We start from the raw sequence: 20,814 nt of genomic DNA on the forward strand, positions 1-20,814 counted from the left end.
ATAATAAGCATGAATGGAAAATATACATCTTAAGCCCAGAGAGAATTCACAGTTTCTAATCAAGTCTCACCTTAATCAATTTTTCTGTAGCCTATTCTAAAAGCTTTTCAGCTTGTGGACATTAAGTGTACAGCTCCAGAGAAACTTGTGTCTACTAGTTTGTCTAATAGTTTGAGCGCAGTCCTATCCCATACAGCAGGCAACCAATTAGCAATGAAGGACAGAGCATTAGAGTGGTTGAAAAGCCCTCATTCCCAGTTTTTACCTTTTTTTAATTACTGTTTTAATATTAATGCAAACAGACCTTCTAGACTTCTGGATGACCCTTCTCTTCTAACAGCAACATTAAGACTGAATATGTTTATTCAAAATTTACCTTAACATCTCTCTTTCCAAATTCCTGCAACTAAAAAATCAAATATATTAAGCCTTACACTATGAAACACCTTTAGTGCTTCTCATGCTGCTTGATCTTCTAAAGAATACAAAACTTCAGTTTACTGTATTTCTGTTCATCACTTGAATTTTTAAAGTTTGCTTACAGGGCGTTACTGAAATCCAGCTTTTTGCACTCTTGTATGCAACACAGCTAAATGATGCAGTTAAAAAACCCCAAAAATAGTTTCATTGTCAAGATTCGAGAGTTTACCCAACTGAGTGTCTCCCAGATTCCTAGCACCAAAATTTGACTACATAGAGAGAAAGAGGCAGTGAGTTCCTCCACTGAGGACAAAAGCTGATTAAGCCATAAAATGAGGCATCCTGTCAACCTGACTGAAGTTTCAGTTATCAAATGGCATTTGGAAGAATCTCCACCCAAACTTCATTATTTTCTAGAATTTTAAAAAGGAAGAATCAATTTCAAGATATCTTGAGTTCCAGATAAAACATGTGCACTCATGTTCCCCTGGTCACCGAGGACCTCAAAGGTTCTTCTCCACTGTTAAGAAAATTTTGCAAACAAGAACAGGCAAATGAAAACAGAAATGTAGACATCATCCAGAAAATGCTACCAAACATACAAAGCAGAGAATAAAACGTTTTCCTCTCAATTTTCAGTTTTAATTTTTATGCACATATTTCAAGAAAAGAGCAATTAGAAACGTGTCACTCAAAATTATGTTGCTTGTATGTGCTGAAAGGGACATGGGTTTTTGAAGTAGTCCTTCCTTACTAAAACCAGCTCCCACAAATTGCTTTATCTCTCAGCTATATAAAGGACTGATTGACTGCACTCCTAATATCTGTGTGTGTCTTTTTAAACCTATTATGAAATAACATTTGTCCTAGAACTGTAAAAAGCCATGCAGGTCTCCAACAAATCTATTCTACCAGCAGAAGCCTTTAATTTCCATGGATGCAGGCCATGAATACAAAATATTTATGAAGGGTCCCAAGGAAAAAGGATTAGCTCTACCTCTAAATCAGGCAGCAAGTTATCTGCTTTTATGAAGAAATCTACTGAGATTTAAGACTGCTTCAAAGCAGTCACTGAAATACAACTGCAGCTATGAATAACCTTCCTGATCCATAACTGACCCTGACTTCCATCTTAAAAAAAAAAAAAAAATCACAGTAGCTGAATATATATGTGAATATACAAAAACACATACACAAAACCTTTTATCAGAGGTTAATAAGAAACTGTGTTAGATCTGAGCTTAGAGACTATGAATTGCAACCTATGTTCACAAGTCTCTAACTCATCAGCTCTCAGGCTGGCACTGCAGTGGAAATCCTCATCCAACACACTGTTCAGGTGGCATTAGAATATCATGTTTTCTGTTCAAATGTTGCTCAGCTGAACAGTTAACTCTGATAATGGTACAGGTTCCCCTCTGTTAAGTATGCAAAATGTGAAATGGCAAGATGATCAAAATATCCCCTTCAATGCCCAACAGTAGTGTTTCAAGAGACTGCTGCCGAAGCTCTAGTACCACACACTAATATTCAACATTTTAAAACTTGATATGAAAACTGCATTTTGCTATTACACAGACTATAACAGTCATTGGTCATTCGCATTCAGTCACCCCAGCACTAGTGAAAAACTGCCTTCTGACTAGGGATGAGAAAACGTGGCAAGTTTTTCTATCAAGTTGTGTCTCTACTCATCTTGCACTAGCTAGTGCATGGAAGGTTGTTGGGCAGAAATGCAACAGTCTACCAATTCACCCCATGTTACACTCATGTCATGCGTATCTCAAAAATACAGAAGTTCAGACGTGCCGCAGAATGTGTTAAAGCACTTTAAATGCTCTCCAGATGATAATGAGTAATGCAGTATTTACTCAGACAAATCAAAGCTGAGTAAAATGTTTTGTGCTTACACTTCAAGTTTCAGAATAATGTTATTTTTGTCAAGGGTATCTGAAGCCCAATGGAAGGAATGTTCCACTGAAATTGGAAGGAAGAGACACCATTTAAAAAACTAGGAAAATAAGCACTTGTCAGACTACAGCTTTTCAAAGGTCCATAATAAATAACAGAACTGCAGAACATGGAAACCTTAAAGCCAAGATTTGTTTCTAGATTCATATGTAAAAAAGTTAAAAATCAAGAGGAACCCTGGCTGACTTTCCCACATTTGGGGTGTTTTTGGCTAAACAACTGTTAATTTATTGTAAGGAGCACAGGTATTGTCAGAAACCATTATTTACAGAATGATTATCAGATTGATTATCTAAAATACAGATGAAAATATACACCTTCAGGTTTGAGACAAGCCAAGCAAATTCACTGCTGATAACTGAAGCACTTTGAATAAGGCAACAGGCACCAAAACTGAATTACAAAACTACTGAAAGTAACAAACAAATTGGGGAAGGTAGGGGTAAAGCAAAGATCAATGAAATTGGAATGATTTATAATTAATACTGTATACCAGAAATCATGGAGCTTCATTAAAATTCTATTTTACCCTATATAAACTGAAAGGAAATCTTTACTTCCAGCCTATGATTTATTCAAGTACTGAGCAGCTGTTTTCTTAATGCATCTATGTAATGCTTTGTACTCCACATCTTACAGAATACATCACCACATTTAAGTGCATGATTAGAAACTGTGCTGAAATCATGGAAAAGCGCTTCATAAGTTCTAGACGCAATAGGAATCACAACAATTCTCAGCTCCAGTTTTTGGAAGTAGCTCTGTAAACAGTGAAGTTTTAGAAAAGGGACTTTGATCCCTGGTTTTCAAACTCTGACCACGCATCATTCAATTCCATGAAGATCATTTTGGCATACTGCTCATAAGGTTGTCCTGTGGCCTGGAACAGAACATAGTAGAAGCAGAAAAATATTAGGAATTATGTGGCTAGGGAAGATCTCGCCCCTTTTGTATTTATTATCTCATTCAACAACTCTAGACTCTTCCGTTAATACAATTTTGCAGACACACAGCCCTTTCTGATCTTAACCAAAGTTTGCCATAAGTATTTTAAACAAAGCCAAAGCCTTCATAAGTGCAATTCATAAGTAACTGAAATTTAGCTAAAAACAGTATTCCCAGCTGACTTTGGTGCTCAGTACAACCTTAATGGGATCTTTCATTTGTTAACGTTTATCTTTTAAATTCTGTGCTGTGTCAGGACACCAAATTCAGAAGACAGTGAAAGGAAAGCGAAAAGCATCTAGACTGCTGATCAAGAAGCAAGGCTGCAGCATCTGTCAGTGAGTAGTATGGTGTAGTAAAAGCAGTTTGTACTCCTTCTAAAGGAAGTATCAGAGGAACACACTCACCTTGTCTGGATGAACTACAAGTACTGCTTTCCTGTAGTACTTCTTTACTTGTTCAGGAGTTACTAGGTCTGCCATGCTGACTGGTTTCCACTTACTTTCCCCTTCCCAAAGCACTGTATGAAGAGTGGATATTAATGCTCTGATATTTCTCTCCTTTCCTTCAATCCATTCGAGAATCTGGGAAAAACAGAACGTATAGAAATGAATGCAGCACCATAAACGTTCTCAGCCTAGAGACATAAACTTCATACTGTACAAGACTACATGATTAAGACTCAAGTACAGATGTCTCGCTGCATTCATCCCCCAAGTCCAACTGTCTTACTACTGTCTTCTTTCTGTCACCCAGATCATTAGCCACCCAAGAATGGTATTTTGCATCCGCCACTAGGGGGTTAGGTCATTGTTATTAGTTTATTGCAGAAATTCAGTCATTGCAAGAGAAATTACTAGGATAGTTGTATATTAAAGCCCTGTATAAATGATGACAAAAGAATTGACAGAAGTAATTGTAACAGATTTTTTTAATTAACATTAACTCCCTGTCAGGGCACAACATTAATTTACTAAAATTCTTTATTCATAGAAAAGTTTCAGATCACATATATTAACTATTAATGTTTACTGAAGCAACCTGCAGGGCTGCACAAACTGAAGTGTTCTTTCAGATATCCCCGTGAAAGCTGGTTACAGTAACTGGCCATTTCAGACTTTAACAGCAGTGTTAAGCCACTGTGATATAGCATACAGTGTCTTCATTAAAGACTGCATTATGTAGTATGAAAATCTCCTCCCTCTATCAGCAGCAAGTATAGGAAATAGAAATCTATTGATTTCCATTTATGGAAGTAAAAGCTACCCACGCAAGCTGTGCACACTCTTCAGGTAAGACACTTTGTGAAAACAAATTTCAGCATCCCTCCAAAGCCCTTTTTCTAAAGCACCACAACGACTGCAAAACTGAAAGTACCTTACTATGTGATGTTATGAGTATGACAAAAAAACTGAGCAGGTGATCCAGTAACACCCCACAGGCTAGTTCTACAGCCCACCTCCAAAACCACATCTTCTAGTAATCCCTTAGGACAGCACTTGCTAACCGGTAAACGCAAGTAAGTGATCACCCTGAAGGCAGCTATTCTCACCTGCCTGTTTTTTAAAGAATAGTTTTATATTAATCAGCCAAATCTATCTTTTCTAAGGACATATTTGGGAACACTAGAGATAAAGAACAGTTCTGGCTTCAAGAAAAAGACTGACAAGAAAACAGGTTCTTAAATTCTCCCAGCTTAGCTGAAACAAACAGAAACTTGTGTTCCACCCGCAAAACCACTTTTCATGCTATTGTCACTGCTGCTTCATTGCCAACTGACTTTTGTTCATGCTAATTAATAAGATTTAAATATAGATAAAATTTCATCCTGCTTTCTCAGTTTGCCCTGTTAGTCATTGTATCTTTCTACTCTGTTATCAGCAGTTCTAAGTTTAGGCTCAGATTTATACTTAAATCAAAATCACTGTTAAAAAAACCTTGAGTTTCAAGGGGTCCATATCTTTAGACATTTCTTGTTTTCTCATCTCAGCAATGGTCTTTGGTCCCTTTTTATCAGATTTAGCCGAAAAGCCTTGATTAGATAAGAGATCTTCAAAGTCATTTTCTGAAACTTTTGGCTTTTGACCTAAAAAAAGGAGAACAACATTAAAAAGTTATAGGAGAATACACTAATGGGGGGAATATATTGCACTTAGACACAGCTGCATGACATTCCTCACTACCACAATAAATATTCTTCAGTGGCTTGATAAGCTCCACAAGACTAGCAGAACAACAGGAATAAAAGTGATCACTGACAAGCTTTCAGTCCAGCAGAACAGATAATCTCATGTGCATACATGTGACTAAATACTTGCATGTCCTCTTTTTTCAAAAAGGGAGTAGATTTGAGGGAGTATTCCAAAACCATGAATAGGTAGATATAATGGTTCCATTTTTCCACTATAAAGTAATTATAACCACTGTGCAGCAGTTTTTCAAGTTACCGTATCCTCAATACTCTAGTAAAAACTATGCAGTCAACATTTAAGTATGTTGAATTTTACACAGAATAATGAGGGAATATAATGAGTAGTCATTATAGAAATTACAGAACAAAAAAATTTTGGAGAACTGTAGAATAACTGAATTCTGAAGGGGCATCTGGATGGCATGTAGTCCAACCCCCACTCAAAACAGGGACAGCTAGATAAATTTCTCAAGTCCTTGTCCGGTTGAGGTCCACCTATTTTCAAGGATGTGGAATCACAACATCCCTTGTTCTGTTTCACAGCATTTCATCATGCTAATTGGATTTTCTTTACCCCCTGTTCTCTAGATTTTCTAGTGCAGCAGCTTAGGCCCACTGCCTTTCCATCCTGCCACCTCCTTCCAGATACAGATCAACAGAATCATTTCAGCTTACAGAAGTACCTGCAGCTCACTTATATGTCAGAGAAAGGGAGGCATAATCCTAATACCAACACATCAGGAATATAAAATTTTCCAGGGAGGTTAATGTAGAGGAGGCCATGCTCATCCATATACCTCTAGGTTTGCCTAGTCAGTTGGAACATCTTGGGCTAGTTCCAGGAATGATTCTACCTGCTCCCACCCCTATCCTTGTTTGAAACACAAGAACTTCCAAAAATTTAGCCTCAGTCTTTGTTAAGACTAGCTACTATTCTTCAGATGGGAAAAATGTTGCATCCTTTTACTTATGTATCACAGGTGGACTATCATGAAGCAATGTTATCAGCCATCTCTCCCTGGATAGATCAAGTTTACCTTTCTAACACAGTAATACGAAACCAGTACCCAGGTGGGTGAGTGAATATAGCCTTCAGACTTTATGCCCAAATTTCTGTATATTTGGGCCATGGTCAGCTTTTCTCTGCGATATTCCAGCATAGTTTTGCAAAAGCTGGACCAGATTTGCCACGCTTTTTTTCAGATTTTTACTAAATACAAACTAAATGTAAACAAAAAGATAACAGTAGAAGAGTTTCTGCAGCTAACAGCACACCTGACTAACTTCACACAGGCCATTATAAGCAATGCCTTCAGAAAACTTACCAAAGCTTGGGGTTCTGACTCCTCTTTCTTCTCGTCCTCCAATAACACTAAAGTTTACTGTGTAATTGGGTTTAGCTGCTGGGCTGGATTTAGTCTGGGACTGCCATGAAGTACTTTGTGGTTTTGTGGATTTCTGCCACTTATTTCCTGACTTCTGAGATGGAGTGGTCTTCTGACCAAAGCCACTACTTGAGATTCCACTACTGGAGGAACCTAACAATAAATAATAAATTAGATGTTCAGATTGGTATCTGTCACCTGCTTAATACAAGTAAGACAGTTTAGCCTTGAAATCTAACCACGCAGTTTACAGTTACACCACTATACAAGGACAAGTATAACAGAAGTGTGTGTAAAATGAAGTTAAGAGTCTCATTTACAAGTAACATGGGTTGCAGGAGCTAGAGCTAGTCTTCCAGCCTCTTACAGCTCAAGTTCTCAACTGTCAGTTTTATCAGAAGCATTCACTCTTGTCTGATTGGCCAGGCATATGTAAGGTCAGAAAATAATTCAGACAGTTCTGCCTCCCAATTACTATATTTCAATGTCCATTAATATGCAAAGGACACTGAAAAAACTAATTATATGATCAAGAAAATGTTACATATTGAGAATATTTTCAAATGAGTGTTTCTGAAGTCTAGTGATCTCTTGCACTGTTTTTTAACATAGTTAAGAACTTCATTCCACAGCAGCATTAACAGGGAATGTTGCACATGAATAAAAAAAGCACTGAAGCCTGCAGGAGATACTGTTGTAATCACCCTGGCTTGATCTATAGGCTTCTGTCTATCAACACACTATTGATTCAATTTTTTTAATTCATTTCCCTTCATTAAACCAGTATAAGCAATACTGCTTAGCAGGTGAAGCTGCTAAGCAACTTTGGGAAGAACACACAAGGCCTTTTCTCTGCTTTACAATACTTACTGTAAACAAATGTAGCAGAATAAAGCTCCAACCTTTTAAATTCATTATTCAGCTTTTTGTCTCACTGATGAGACTAAATCTGAGATTTTTTATTTTAAACCAAGCCACCATTAAATCACCCTTGATTGACTTGCTTTGGAAAAGTTCCTAGAAACTCAGTTCCCTTGACAAGTTGCATATACATACAAGAACATGTCTCCCCAGGGCCATGTAAGAGATACCATACTATACCTCTAAACACTACATCCTATAAAATGTAGTATTGCAATATAACACCTGATTAAATCTAGGATTGCACTGCTTTTTTCATGAAACCATCCAATTCCATAGTCAACTCAGTCTTCAGTCACTTCTAACTTGCAAAATTTACAGAAAAAAAAATCCCTGTTACTAGACATAGTACATGGCCTTGCACACTGAAAAATAATCTCATTCTACTACTCTTTCAAAGCATTCTATATTATTTCAACCTTCAAGGCCAACGAATTCTTCCTGTAGGACAAGACAATGCCTTGGTATGAGCAGGAACCTTCCAATACCATGCTCCTCCTTTCTGATAAAGAACACTTGGTATCCTACCACTAGCCTAATATGCTACTACTAACTACCTTTAGCTATTGATTCTTTTCTGTTTATACAGCATTTGTAATTAAGCACCTTCCATTCTCCTAACTCTTCATTCAGAATAATGACTTGTACATGAAGGCCAAAACATGCCTATGAAAAACATAACACTGAGTCTAAACTCCAGTTCTTACAACTCCCTAAAAAATCAGTTCAAGCCCGAGAAGGTTAACTAGCACAGTGACATCAGTCATTTTTCCTTTTGAAAGTTAACTGTAAGACTGGGTAAAAAACTGGCTGGGTGGCCAAGCCTAGAGTGTTGTGGTGAATGGAGGTAAATCTAATTGGTGTCCGGTCACAAGTGTTGTTCCCCTATTTTGGGTCCAGCCTTGTTTAATATCTTTATCAATGGCGGGATGAGGGGATTGAGTGCACCCTCAGTAAGTTTGCAGATGACACCAGGTTGGGGAGGAGTGTTGATCTGCATGGTGGTAGGAAGGCTCTGCAGGGGGATCTGGACAGGCTGGATCGATTGGCCAAGACCAACTGTATGAGGATTAAGAAGGCCAAGTGCCAGATCCTGCACTCGGGTCACAACAATGCCATGCAATGCTACAGGACTGGGGAAGAGTGGCTGGAAAGCTGTGTGGAGGAAAAGGACCTGGGGGTGCTGGTTGACAGCCAGCTGAACCTGAGCCAGCAGCGTGCCCAGGTGGCCAAGAAGGCCAACAGCATCCTTGCTTGTATCAGGAATAGTGTGGCCAGCAGCAGTAGGGGAGCAATCATGCCCCTGTACTCAGGTCTGGAGAACAAGTCTTATGAGGAGCAGCTGAGAGAATTGGGGTTGTTTACTCTGGAGAAAAGGCTGAGGGAAGACCTTATTGCTCTCTACAACTTCCTGAAAGGAGGTTGTAGTGAGGTGGGTGTTGGTCTCTTCTCCCAGTTTACTAGTGATAGGATGAGAGGAAATTACCTCAAGTTGTGAAAGGGAAGGTTTAGATTTAATAGTAGGAAAAATTTCTTTACTGCAAGAGTGGTCAGGCATTGGAACAGGCTGCCCAGAAAGGTGGTAGAGTCACCATCCCTGGAGGCATTTAAAAGATTTGTCAACATGGCACTTCAGGCCATGGTTTAGGAGGCATGTGGTGTTGGGTTGACAGTTGGACTTGATGATCTTAGAGGTCTTTTCCAACCTTAATGATTCTATGAACTTCCATAACTTCTTGTGCACAGCACTGCAAAGTGTCAAATGTTCATAATGATCATGGTACTGGTGTCAAAATATGGGCCTGATTTGTCCTCATCTTACAAACATGACATCTGAGTAGCAGACCATGAAGGCCTACCGAATTTGAAGGAAAGTACTGAATTAAAAGGAAAACAATTGTCACTTTAGATTTAAATAATTTAATCCAACTTTCATTATATATCCTTCACAACAAAGTACCAATCAATGCTAGCTAAGAATCCTCATGCTCAGTTACTGAATCAGCACCCCCTGGTTTCTCTTGCCTTGTCACCCAGACCCTGAAGCATTAAGTATTTATATGGTTTCTAAATCACAATTGTGGTTAGCTTCTGAAATATTCGAGATGTCTCACACAACCTCTGCAAAGATTTGACATTTTCTTGCTACTTGTCTGCTCTCAGCAACTGCCTCAAGCTGGTTGTTTACAATTAAAAGTAAACACTTTCCTTTATATAAGCTATCAGTTACACTTATTGGTACAAGAAGCAAATCAAACTGTAGATGCATTAGAGTCTCTTGAAAGTAAGATCTTACCTGGAAGACCAGATCCAAGATTGGCAAGATCAGCAAAAGGATCAAAGCTTTGAGATTTAGCCTGGCTGAAAGATAGACTTGAAGACACACCGGATTGGCTCCCAGTGGTAAGAGCTTGACCTGTATAATAGGAAAACATATAATGTACTTCATGTATTTGGAAATTGAGAGAATAAATAACAGTACTATTTCCACAACACCTCATGTAAACCTCTCCACCATTCTGCTCTATGACATCTTTTACCATGACAAGGATCACCATTACAATAGACAACTGGAAATATTTGGTTACTCTGCCTTAAACTTATTCTGAAAAACTACATGTGCCTTACTAAAGGGACATTTAAGCACAAGAGCATAGAGTCCTTTAAGCAACAAAGCAAAAAGGCATAAAGTCACGTTCAGCAGTTTAGGTGATTAAACTGACCAAGTCTGGAGTATTTTTCATTCCCTCTAATGGAAGGATTTCATTTCATAGTACCTTCAACAAGAGGCTTAATCTGTGGTGATGCTACATTGCTGGTTGCTGAGGAATCTGCCCAAGACTCCCATCCACCTAAGAGGTCTGGGTGACTTGTAGACGCTGATATTGTAGGTGGCTCCGATATCAAATTCCCTATAGAAGAAAAAATCTTGTGATTATTCTTTTAATAAAACCATCACAATAATGGAAATTTTGCCAATACCAATAGAGCTATATACCGCATTGTCAGCTACAATGGCCAACTACATGGCTTGCTTATATTTCTCTGTAACACAGTCATGCAGTCTTAAACAGGACTCAGAAGGGTTTTACTACTAGCATGCCTTCATTTTTATTTGAAACCTCCCATGCGCTTCATAGAGAAAGTATATTCATGCACAGGCAATGCTATGAATTTAACAGCTTAGGTCTCCTGGGCAAAAGGACTACTAAGGGATGGCTTCAGAGGACACTGCTGTTTCTGACAATACAGCACATAACCAGAAAGCAGCAGTACTTCATGAAATGGTGTTCCATATCGCCCAGTCTGGGTGCTATGCAGGTGGAGCCTGGTCACTTCAAATTGCAAGCTTGCCTACCCCAGAACTCATGTGACAAATGGAGCTCCTGACAAACTAGCAGTCCTTTTGGGTTCGATACACGAAGGAGTGCATGCAATTAAAGAGCAGGATACAGGAAAAGTGATCTTTTCTGGGAAAAGATTGAGAATCACTAGCTCTGTGGATAAAAGCTGCTTTTCTACGTGCAAAACAAAACCACCACGACAACTGAAGACAGACAATGAAACAGTCACATTCAAAAGGATGCAAGGGTGCTTCCGCTAACTTTTAGAAAGCGTCCCATCCAACACAGAGTTATAACCTGACACTTGGTAATGCTTCCCCTCTTTCTCACTCACACAGGGTATGAAGTGAGCCATCCTCAGAATGAGAGGTCCTAGGTAAGGAACACAAAGCTGCATACCAGCTCTGAGCGTTCCCTTTGAGCACAGCTTGCAGAGACTCACAGTGAAGAAGGACAGCTTTTGAATGAACCACCCCTTCAATGCCATGAGAACAGTCAGTGCTACAGGGAGAGGTGATATTTCAGCAAAGCCAGTACGTTTAGTGGTGCTCTAAGACATTTCAATGACCTGAAGCTTGGAAAGCTAACCCAGCCATCCTTACAAAAACCATTTGATGCTTCGGATGTTTTGACTACTGCATCATGGCTTTTCACTTCTCAGCTTCTCAACTTTAAATTCTGAATACTGGTACCAAATCACACAAGCTATTTTATCTTATTTGATGAAATAATTTGAAGCAAATATCCCTTCCACCACCCCAATCCATTAATTCTACTTATACTTAGATCTTGCAGTTGCAAGGAGAGCACACCAAATACCCTGCAACAAATAATCTGCCGAAAGCCTATGTTACAGCAGAGTCACCTCTGCTGCATGCAAAGGAAAACAAAGTAAAAATGCATGAAGTAGCCGCCAAAAATCTTCTGAAGATACAGTACAATTTTCAGTCCTTTCTCCAGACTTAAGCCTCATCTCCCTGCCTCTGAACCACAGAAGAAATAGCATCTATTTGCCTCAGTTCTCAGGATCCCAGCTATCTGCTACACAGCAGCGTCACTGGCTATAAACATCGAAGTATCCAAACGCATCTATTAATCAGTTTAGAAATTTGCTGTACCATATGCCACTCCCAAACATTAAGTGGGCCTTGAATTAATATTAGTATTGATTTTTAAGCTAAAAAATTTTGGCTTATGATCTCTCCTAATAGAAGTTTTTTACAAGGGCATGAGGAAATTTACAACCACTTAAGGAATTAACACTTTCCCTATGATAAAACCAAGGTGAGAGAAATAAGAGTAAACTACAGCTGAATGCATTTGAAAGATTGAGAGCACTACAGGAGTCAGGTGTCTTAAAACTGCTGGTTTAAGAGCAGCCAAGTTCATCATCTCCCCCACTCTGAACAAAGCAGGGAGTAGCCTAATGCTAGGTACAGCAGTAAATTCACTATGAATAGTACAAACAATGGAGTACACTGTTTACAATATACTGAACAGATAATATTAATCACCTCCTGGAACTGTTTATTCTTACACTATATTCTTTCCAGTTGTACAGCTTGGACACTACAATAGATTTTAACATTAACAAATAGCATTACCAGCATGATACTGACTTCTACACATTCTGAAGAGGTATGATGAGACCATACGCTGAATCCCTTATTTTTGTAACCTGGCATACTGGAGTTCATACAGACACATTAAGGTAAAGGAGCAGAATGTCTAAAGAAAAGGTAAAATATGAAGCATAGCTAAATATTCCAAAAACTGAAGCAACTGAGACCATGAGCAAGCAGATCCATACCTACTTGTCCCTTAGGTTCTTCTTTAATGTGCATATTTATAATCCTTAGCCATACAGCAGTAAAGCACTGGAGGTCAGGGCATAGTTCTTCACTAACACTGCTCAAACCAAGCTAAGACATAAGTTGGTGGTAATCAGATCACACTTTCCAGCTTCCCAAAATAAGGGACCTGCCTTTTACTATATCCTACACACAACTTCACATCAGGTTTTCTTTATTTAACTTGTCATCTCTACAGGAAATCCTTTAATCAAAGGACAAGAGGATTTTCAGTGAACCAAGAGGCTGGTTGAGTATAGTGCAAGATTTTTTTTAACCTTGTCTAAAGCCTGACAGAACTCAGTTGTCACAGAAACTAACTTCTACTAAGGAGAAGACTACACTGGTCACTCAGGTTTCTTTTGATCACCTTCCACATCCCCTGCTATCTTGTGACCAGATCAGTTCATTCTCGAAGAGGGAAGCTCAAGCCTGACTCAACTTGCATTGATGATGTCCCGCTACTTGCATACGCAAGCAAACCAATTCTGTTTGCAAAAGTGCTCACTTAACAGATACCCACTAAGGAAATTAAACTACCTTGTTAATACACTGTCGTTTTAACAGCAACTGCTCAGCATGCTCAGATTACAGGACAAAATGCACTAACAGACCAGATTCATTAAGAACTACCTTTCCTACAAATGGAAATTACATTTTAAAACTCCTATGATTTTAAATTTCAAGCCACATTGAGAAATAAAAGCCTAAAATTCTAATTCAGTGAACCTGTGTTCACTGAAACAGCTTTTCTCTTGGTATCTTTAGAGGTTTAGTAGTTGCTTGCTACTGAATAAAGCGTATCCATCACTAAAATTTAATTCTAGACACTTATTACTGCTCCAGCAGTAGATTCACCATCTCATTGCTGCAGCTTATTTTGAATAAGTTTATTTTTAGTGAGTTTAAAATTGTTTCTCACTTTAATGACCTAATGTTTGCACTTTCTTTTGCTTTTATCACAGTTCTCTTCTAAATATATCATTTGAGAACACACTCTCATTTGCCCTTCTCCAGTTACTAGCTGTCATGTCTTTTCACTCACACTCACTCGTTAATATTAAAAGCATTATAGCTATTAATATTCCTAACCTCCTAGCTAAAATTGATACCTGTTACTGGATGGAATCCTAAAGGCTCAAATACATACTTCATTGCAGCTAACCACATAGAAGAGCTGTTATTTGACATACATTTAAAGTATCTTTTCCCTGTGCCAGAAAGCTCCAGAAATTACATTAAAATAGCAGGTACACTAATGCATTTACCAGGGTGCAAGTTATCAACCAAAATCAGAAAGAGTAAGCATAAAACAATAAGCATTGAAGTAAGACATCAACATATTTTTCCTTTTTCTTCTGCACCTGCTCAAACGTTACTAACAGCTGAATATTGATGGTGGTCTCCTTGAGGTTGCAGGAAAACATTTAGAGTGCAGAAATTTTCATTTATGTATTTTTCCAGCTTAAATTTAGTACATAAAAGGGTTCTCTCTCATGTAGGGATTGGAGTACCTCTGATACAAGAACAGGCTAAGTGTGCTAGTATTGTTTAACCTGGAGAAGAGAAGGACTGGGGGTGGGCAATCTTATCAAAGTGTATAAATGCTTAGTAGGAAGCAATAAAGAAGACTGAGCCAGACTCTTCTCAGTGCTGCCCAGTGGAAGGTCAAGAGGCAATGGGCACAAACTGAAACACGGGAAACTCCATTTAAACAGGAAAAGTTTCTTCTGCAAGAAGAGTCAAACACTGGCACAGGTTGCCCATGGAGGTTGTAGAGTTTCCATCCTCATAAATAATAAAAATCAGCAAGGACATGGTCCTGAGCAGCCTGCTCTACTTGACATGGCTTTGAGAAGGTCAGCTAAATCTCCTGAGGTCCCTGCCTCTGGACTGAGACAGATTTTTGCTGAGATGATGCTCCACAGATCAGTACTGATCAGATGATCTGCCAAACAGAAAAAAGTTATCATCTGTTTGGTAACCTCATGCAGTGACAACAATAGAGTCATAACAAAAAGTGACACAAGACTGGCAGCTATACAAGTATTACAATTAAAACATACAGCTATTACTGCATCTATAGGACAGAACAAAAATGTTGCAAAGGTAGCAGCAAGTGGGATGATCTCAGCAGAATTCACCACAACTGGAATATAATGCCTAAATACATGGTAGAGAGGACAATCAGCTGGCTAGCATTTTATTTCAGGAAGGAAGCCCTCATCTCAGCCAGGCAAATACTGCATCTTTTTAAAGCAGTTTCTCTGTAGCTAACACAGTTGACAGGGTCAACTAGACTGATTATCCAACGAGGAGGGGCAATTCAAAACCACATGCAATAACCTCTGCGAAGAAAACGCTCCTGGATTCAGGGTGGGGAATGTGATACCACCATTCCTAACTGTCTCCAGTTTGTAAGTGGGGGTTTAGCAGGAGTGGCCTCTGTGAGGGGAGGCCTGGGCTACTCCAAGCTGGACACAGTCAGCTCGCACAGACCCACCACAGGACACAGCTGAGCACCTCAGCCATGATATGGCACCTCTGGGAAAGCATATGTAAAAAAGGGTAACAAACACTGCACAGCAGCTGTGAGAGGAGAGGAGCGAGAAAAGTGAGAGGAGTGAGAAAAGTGAGAGAGAAACAGCACTGCAGACACCAAGGTCACTGGAGAAGGAGGGGGAGGAGGTGCTCCAGGAGCCAGAGCAGAAATTCCCACACAGCCGATGGAGAAGACCACAGTGGAACAAATATCCACATTGCAGCCTGTGGAGGATGCCACACAGGTGGAGGTGTCCTGGAGGAAGCCACAGCCCATGAAGAGGAGCCCACACAGCAGCAGGCTCCTGACAGGAGCTGCAGCCTGTGGGGGACCCACAGTGGAGCAGTTTGTATCTGAAGGACTGTACCCTACGGAGACCCATGTTCTTGAGAGATTGTATCCCATGGGAAGGACCCACACAGGAGCAAGGGACCAGTGTAAGGATGAAGGGGCTGCAGAGAAGAGCTGTTACAGATTGACCACAATTCCCATCCCTATGGGGAGGACCCACACTTTTCTTTGAAAATCAGGTTTAAAAAGCAATACTTCTGGCTCTACCACTCCATTTTTGCAAGGGTATGTTTCTCTTTAAGGAAAAAGCATGCTTAGAACTTCGATTTAGTAACACTTTGGAAATAACATGCTTAGGATGGAAAAATGGGAAGACCAAACACAAAGCTTTTTGTTTAAAGATGAATAGATTTTAAAATAAATGCATGAGGAAAAAGCTTCACCAAGAATACGTCAGAGAAATTAAATGAAACAAATAAGATTAGAGTATTACATAATGTCTCCATAAGTATATTACCAAAATGCATTTAGGTCAAGAAGGTCCAAGCTAGCCTCAGCTTGCATTTTAAGAACTGGCTGTACTTGCTCTTTTTTTCCCCCAAATCTTCCAGAAAATCTTTAAAATCTGAATACAAACTTTCTACCTGGCAGAATGTTATTTTGAAAGTTTGCAGATATTTGTGTAGCCTCTGTTCTAAGAGCTCTCAGAGGAAACTCCAGCTCCTAACAGAACATTAGCAATGCTAGAAATCCTCTACATCATAAATATTAGCATGACATTATACAGGAAAACCTTGCTACTTGGTGAATTTGTATCTGTGTCCCCAGAATAGAGAGCTAATTAAAACAGCAGTCACAACAAGTAGATCTGTTAAGACACTAATCCACCTTGACCAAGCTGAAAGACAAATGCACAGAGCAGCAGAAACTGTTGAGAAGCAGACCACCAGACGCACACTTACCTAAATTCAAGAAGTCTGAGCTGGAAGAAGTCTGAGCTGAACTCTGTGCAGAAGGAAATGTAGTAGGTGTAGACACTGAGATTGGATTAAGAAATTCCCCAAAGAGGTCTGGATCAGACAGGACTTGATTCTCTACACTTGATGACATTGCAAATGGGTCAAAAGGATCAGCTGAAAAAGCAGCAAAAGACAAGGTTGAAAAAGACTTACTCCTCTGGGGGCACAGACAAAAGGTAGAGCTCATGTTGGTAACTGCAGCAGCCTTCTGAGAATTTTGTGGCAGAGTCACCACCTGCCCCTTCCTCCAGATATCTGTACTTTCATGTTGGTACAAAAAGTATTTCAGCCATACACAATATGAACAGCTATGTCTTCAAACACAAATCCTTAGCAAAGCTGCATACATTAAATAACATTGTTAAATTTCATCCATGTAAGACATTAAATTTGAGTTACCAACTGCATACAAACAGAAGAATTACATTTGTTAAATGCTCTCTAATACCAAACTTGCAAAGACTTTAAACAAACCAGACTATTAAACTACTGAAAAGAATATCAAGTAAAACATTCATACTACCACTTGAAGGCATTGGTGACTCTGGGGCAGAAGGTGCATCAACTCAATGAAAAGCAACAGAAGCAAGGCTTTCAACAGGTCTCTAGTGATCACAACGAATTAAAAACTAATTGGAAGAGTATTTATAGTTAGCATGGGGTAACATGTGACAGTCAGCTGGAATCATCACTTGAGATCTTTATGTTTCTGCTGCCCTCTAGGGTCAAAATCCTCAAGAGCTCACAGAACACCTGCCAGACTCACTTAGAAGCTGAGAAGGAATAATCCTGATATAGTGCTCTAGCACATCCTGAGTTAATGACCACATTGTACAGGACCCAGTAACACTTCAAAAAACAAATCCTGGATTGTCATCAAGCTATCTTAATATAGCATCACATGTACACAAAACCTCAAGTACAAGTTTGATATGCAAACTGGAATACAACAGTGACCAAATAGTCTCTCTTCTGCAATTATCTTTCTCTTATCCAATTCAAAGGCAGAACGAGATACATACATGACTACTACTCAGGTGGCTTATGGAATACATATAAGAAAGTCATAGTTAAAGATTAACGAGTAAAACTTCTCTTTTATAGACTTCTGCCTATATAAAAAAGGAAAATTAAGTGATTCCTCATTGATCACAGTAACAAAGTTCAATACTGAATTGCTTCAAAAGAAAGGAGTACTTGAAATCACCTGAACACTCTACAAAAATACTTTGCAGCTGTATGTAGATTAAAGCTTTCAGTCCAAGTGAATTATCATTGTGCAAAAAAGCTAAACCTGGTAACACTTTCCCAGATTATTTGACTAATATTCCCAAAAATCTTACTGTAACTTCAGGCAGAGAATTGCTATTGTTAAAAGTTTAGTCATGGGACTATGCATTGGTAAGAGGAAAAGAACCTCTAAACTAGAACACCTTGTTTTAAGTACTGAAGAGCATACATACCAGCATGTAACATTCTCTTGCAGGATACAGACCTGCCAACAACAGAAGTAAAACCAGCAAGAACACACCTTTTGGCAGTTATCACTATCCTACTGGTTTGAACACTAATCTACAGGATTTCCAGTTTCCTAGCAGTCTTATGTGATTAACATTCAAAAATCCCTCACAGACATTTGACCTAAGCAGCACAGCTCTGTACCACACCTAACGCTATTGCTTTATGTAAAGTGCAAGAAAGCAGTAAGTTATTACAATTATATGCCTTAGCAAGAGAAGTTATTTACATGTGGATTTAGAAAAGGATCAAGCATGTAACATTTGTATGGGAAAGTTATGGATTCTTTAAGAATGCTGAATCTCCTTTAAATTCAAAATCTGATATTTTCTGTTTACATGCTTTAAAGCTAATAGAGTACTGGCAATGTAACAAAACACCTGGATTATATACATCAATTCGCCTCCTTCATGCAATAAAAACACCAAGTCTATGCAGATGCCTGCTACAGACCAATGTCTTCAGTGTACAGATCAAAACATGGTACTCATTTTCTAAGCACAACACAAGCAGCAGTTTTTATCTGTTGACTAGCCAAAGAGTACTGATGTTAAATATACATACCTGAAGACATGGCTGCTGCTGAAGACATACCCTGAGTAACAGCTGGACCCTGAGACTGACTGCTAAAATAGAAACCTGTTCCTTGCCCAAGCAGATCTTCAGTGGGCTCTTCTGAAACCTGTGATGCATTACCCACAAAGAGATTGTTCAACAAGTCCGCATTACTTGGTGAAGAATCTGTTTCTGACTTAGGCTGTTTCTGTTCTGGTAAAATACCAGAGTCCAGTCCCAGTAAGTCTACATTCTCTTCAGGAGGAGATTCTTGTAGCAGTGCTGATGGCTCTTCAAAAAGCAACTCTCCTTCCAGAGTAGAGTCTTTTTCATGAGCAATTACTGCACTTTCTTCACCTGGAAATGTAGAGAATTCTTCATATGAAGGATCACTCTCCTCCCTGTCATCAGGTAGTTGAAAGCAATCATTTCTAGATGAACTGTCCTCTATTCCACTTTCTGGACTTTTTCCTTCTTGAATAAAAAGAAACAACAGTTTTAGATTACCAGGATTCTTCTGCCAACTAGGGTAAGACAGACTTACATGGTGAGATCACATGAAATCAATCCTTAATTAATCAAAGATCCCCAAAGAATTGATGAGAAAAGCACTAACTGTTGCCTACCACTTCTTTGTACAGGGCAAAGGGGCAGCTCACCACTACACTTGAAACTCTGAAAGGGTATGTACTACAAATTTTTTCAAACTGTGAGTGACTTGGACATTCACCTCAGGACATTGTACTTATGGCTTAGAAGATCACTCAGTAACTGCTGCTGCACTCAGTGATATCATTCACTGACACCATCAGCAGTTACTGACTTTTTTGCCAACAGAGCAGAACCCAGAAAAAGGACTTACACTCGCACTAAGAAGTTACATTTTCTCAGTCCATACATACTAATCTGGACCCCACCGGCTAGTCTACTTTGTTTCCTCTGTTCCTCCACCAGCCTAAGTGGGTCTGTGGGAATGCAAAGGCTTCCTAAGGCTTCCTCCTTAACCTTTAAGATTAAGATTTTTGCAGAAAAAGAAAAATCTAACTCATCATTTAAGTTACACACAATACCAAAAACCATTACGTGGTGTTTATCCAAATGAAGCAGAATGACCACTTGTTAACCTGCAGAGCTCACTCTAGTTTGTCATGGTTGGGTGAAATAGTCACTTTTGCTGCATAAGAAGGCTTAAGCACTCATTGGAAGGTGTACAAGACAAACATACAAGTAGTTACTTCAGAGGAAAACCTGTACCTTTCCAGTCCAGAGAATGAAAGAAGTTATTTGCATCAGTACTACTGCTGTGTGGGGATTCTGTCTCAGTAGGTGCACCTTCTGAAGACTGCTCCAGCTGGGATGCTTCTGCTTCATATTGTGCAGTTGAACCTGGTTGTCTAGGTAGCTCCGGTTTCCCTAAAAGACAGATTTTAAGCCAGAAACCTTAGAGAAGGACTTCTAAAACTCGATCCTGGTATTGGAAGCTGATATTTTACTTGCAGACTGACTGCTATAGCATGACAACAGTCTCAAAGTATCTATTACTCTGCAAAAGCAAATTCCTGCTCCTTCGCCCTATTTGAAATTAGTATTTTTAACTTTGTTTCAACTGCAAAGACTAATAAAACCCTATGATCAACTATAACATTTAATTTAATCAGGCTTACAGCAAAACACTAAAGCATTCTACTTAAATTTGTAGGGAAATGGAATTAACACTTCACTTGTACCAGCTGTTCCCTAAAACAGCTAAGCGCTAAGAATAACATCTGCAATAAGGAACAGAGCATCAGAAAATAACAAATGCAGCTGTAGGAAAAACCCAGAGTATAAAGTAAGAGAAGAACATGAAGCTGTCAAACATC

At 39.1% G+C, this 20,814-nt stretch overlaps 1 protein-coding gene across 2 annotated transcripts in view; it reads right to left on the minus strand.

Moving 5' to 3' along the window:
• Positions 1-1,044: 1,044 nt before the first annotated feature.
• The window catches only part of GAK (cyclin G associated kinase), a 75,725-nt gene continuing 55,955 nt past the window's right edge, over positions 1,045-20,814 (minus strand). Inside the window, exons 20-28 of one of the 2 annotated variants that reach the window (XM_075079870.1) lie at positions 20,207-20,365; positions 18,962-19,423; positions 16,823-16,993; positions 10,611-10,745; positions 10,130-10,249; positions 6,853-7,065; positions 5,274-5,422; positions 3,744-3,920; positions 1,045-3,271 (exon numbers count right to left, since the gene is read on the minus strand). In XM_075079870.1, the coding sequence (XP_074935971.1) occupies positions 3,170-3,271; positions 3,744-3,920; positions 5,274-5,422; positions 6,853-7,065; positions 10,130-10,249; positions 10,611-10,745; positions 16,823-16,993; positions 18,962-19,423; positions 20,207-20,365 (1,688 nt within the window). In that variant the 3' untranslated portion in view covers positions 1,045-3,169. Of the gene's footprint in view, positions 3,272-3,743; positions 3,921-5,273; positions 5,423-6,852; positions 7,066-10,129; positions 10,250-10,610; positions 10,746-16,822; positions 16,994-18,961; positions 19,427-20,206; positions 20,366-20,814 lie in introns of both variants that reach the window. The other variant, XM_075079869.1, reaches the window with a different exon arrangement.

Source organism: Phalacrocorax aristotelis, chromosome Z (genome assembly GCF_949628215.1).
Source record: "Phalacrocorax aristotelis chromosome Z, bGulAri2.1, whole genome shotgun sequence".
In the NCBI taxonomy this organism is placed as follows: Eukaryota; Metazoa; Chordata; class Aves; order Suliformes; family Phalacrocoracidae; genus Phalacrocorax; species Phalacrocorax aristotelis.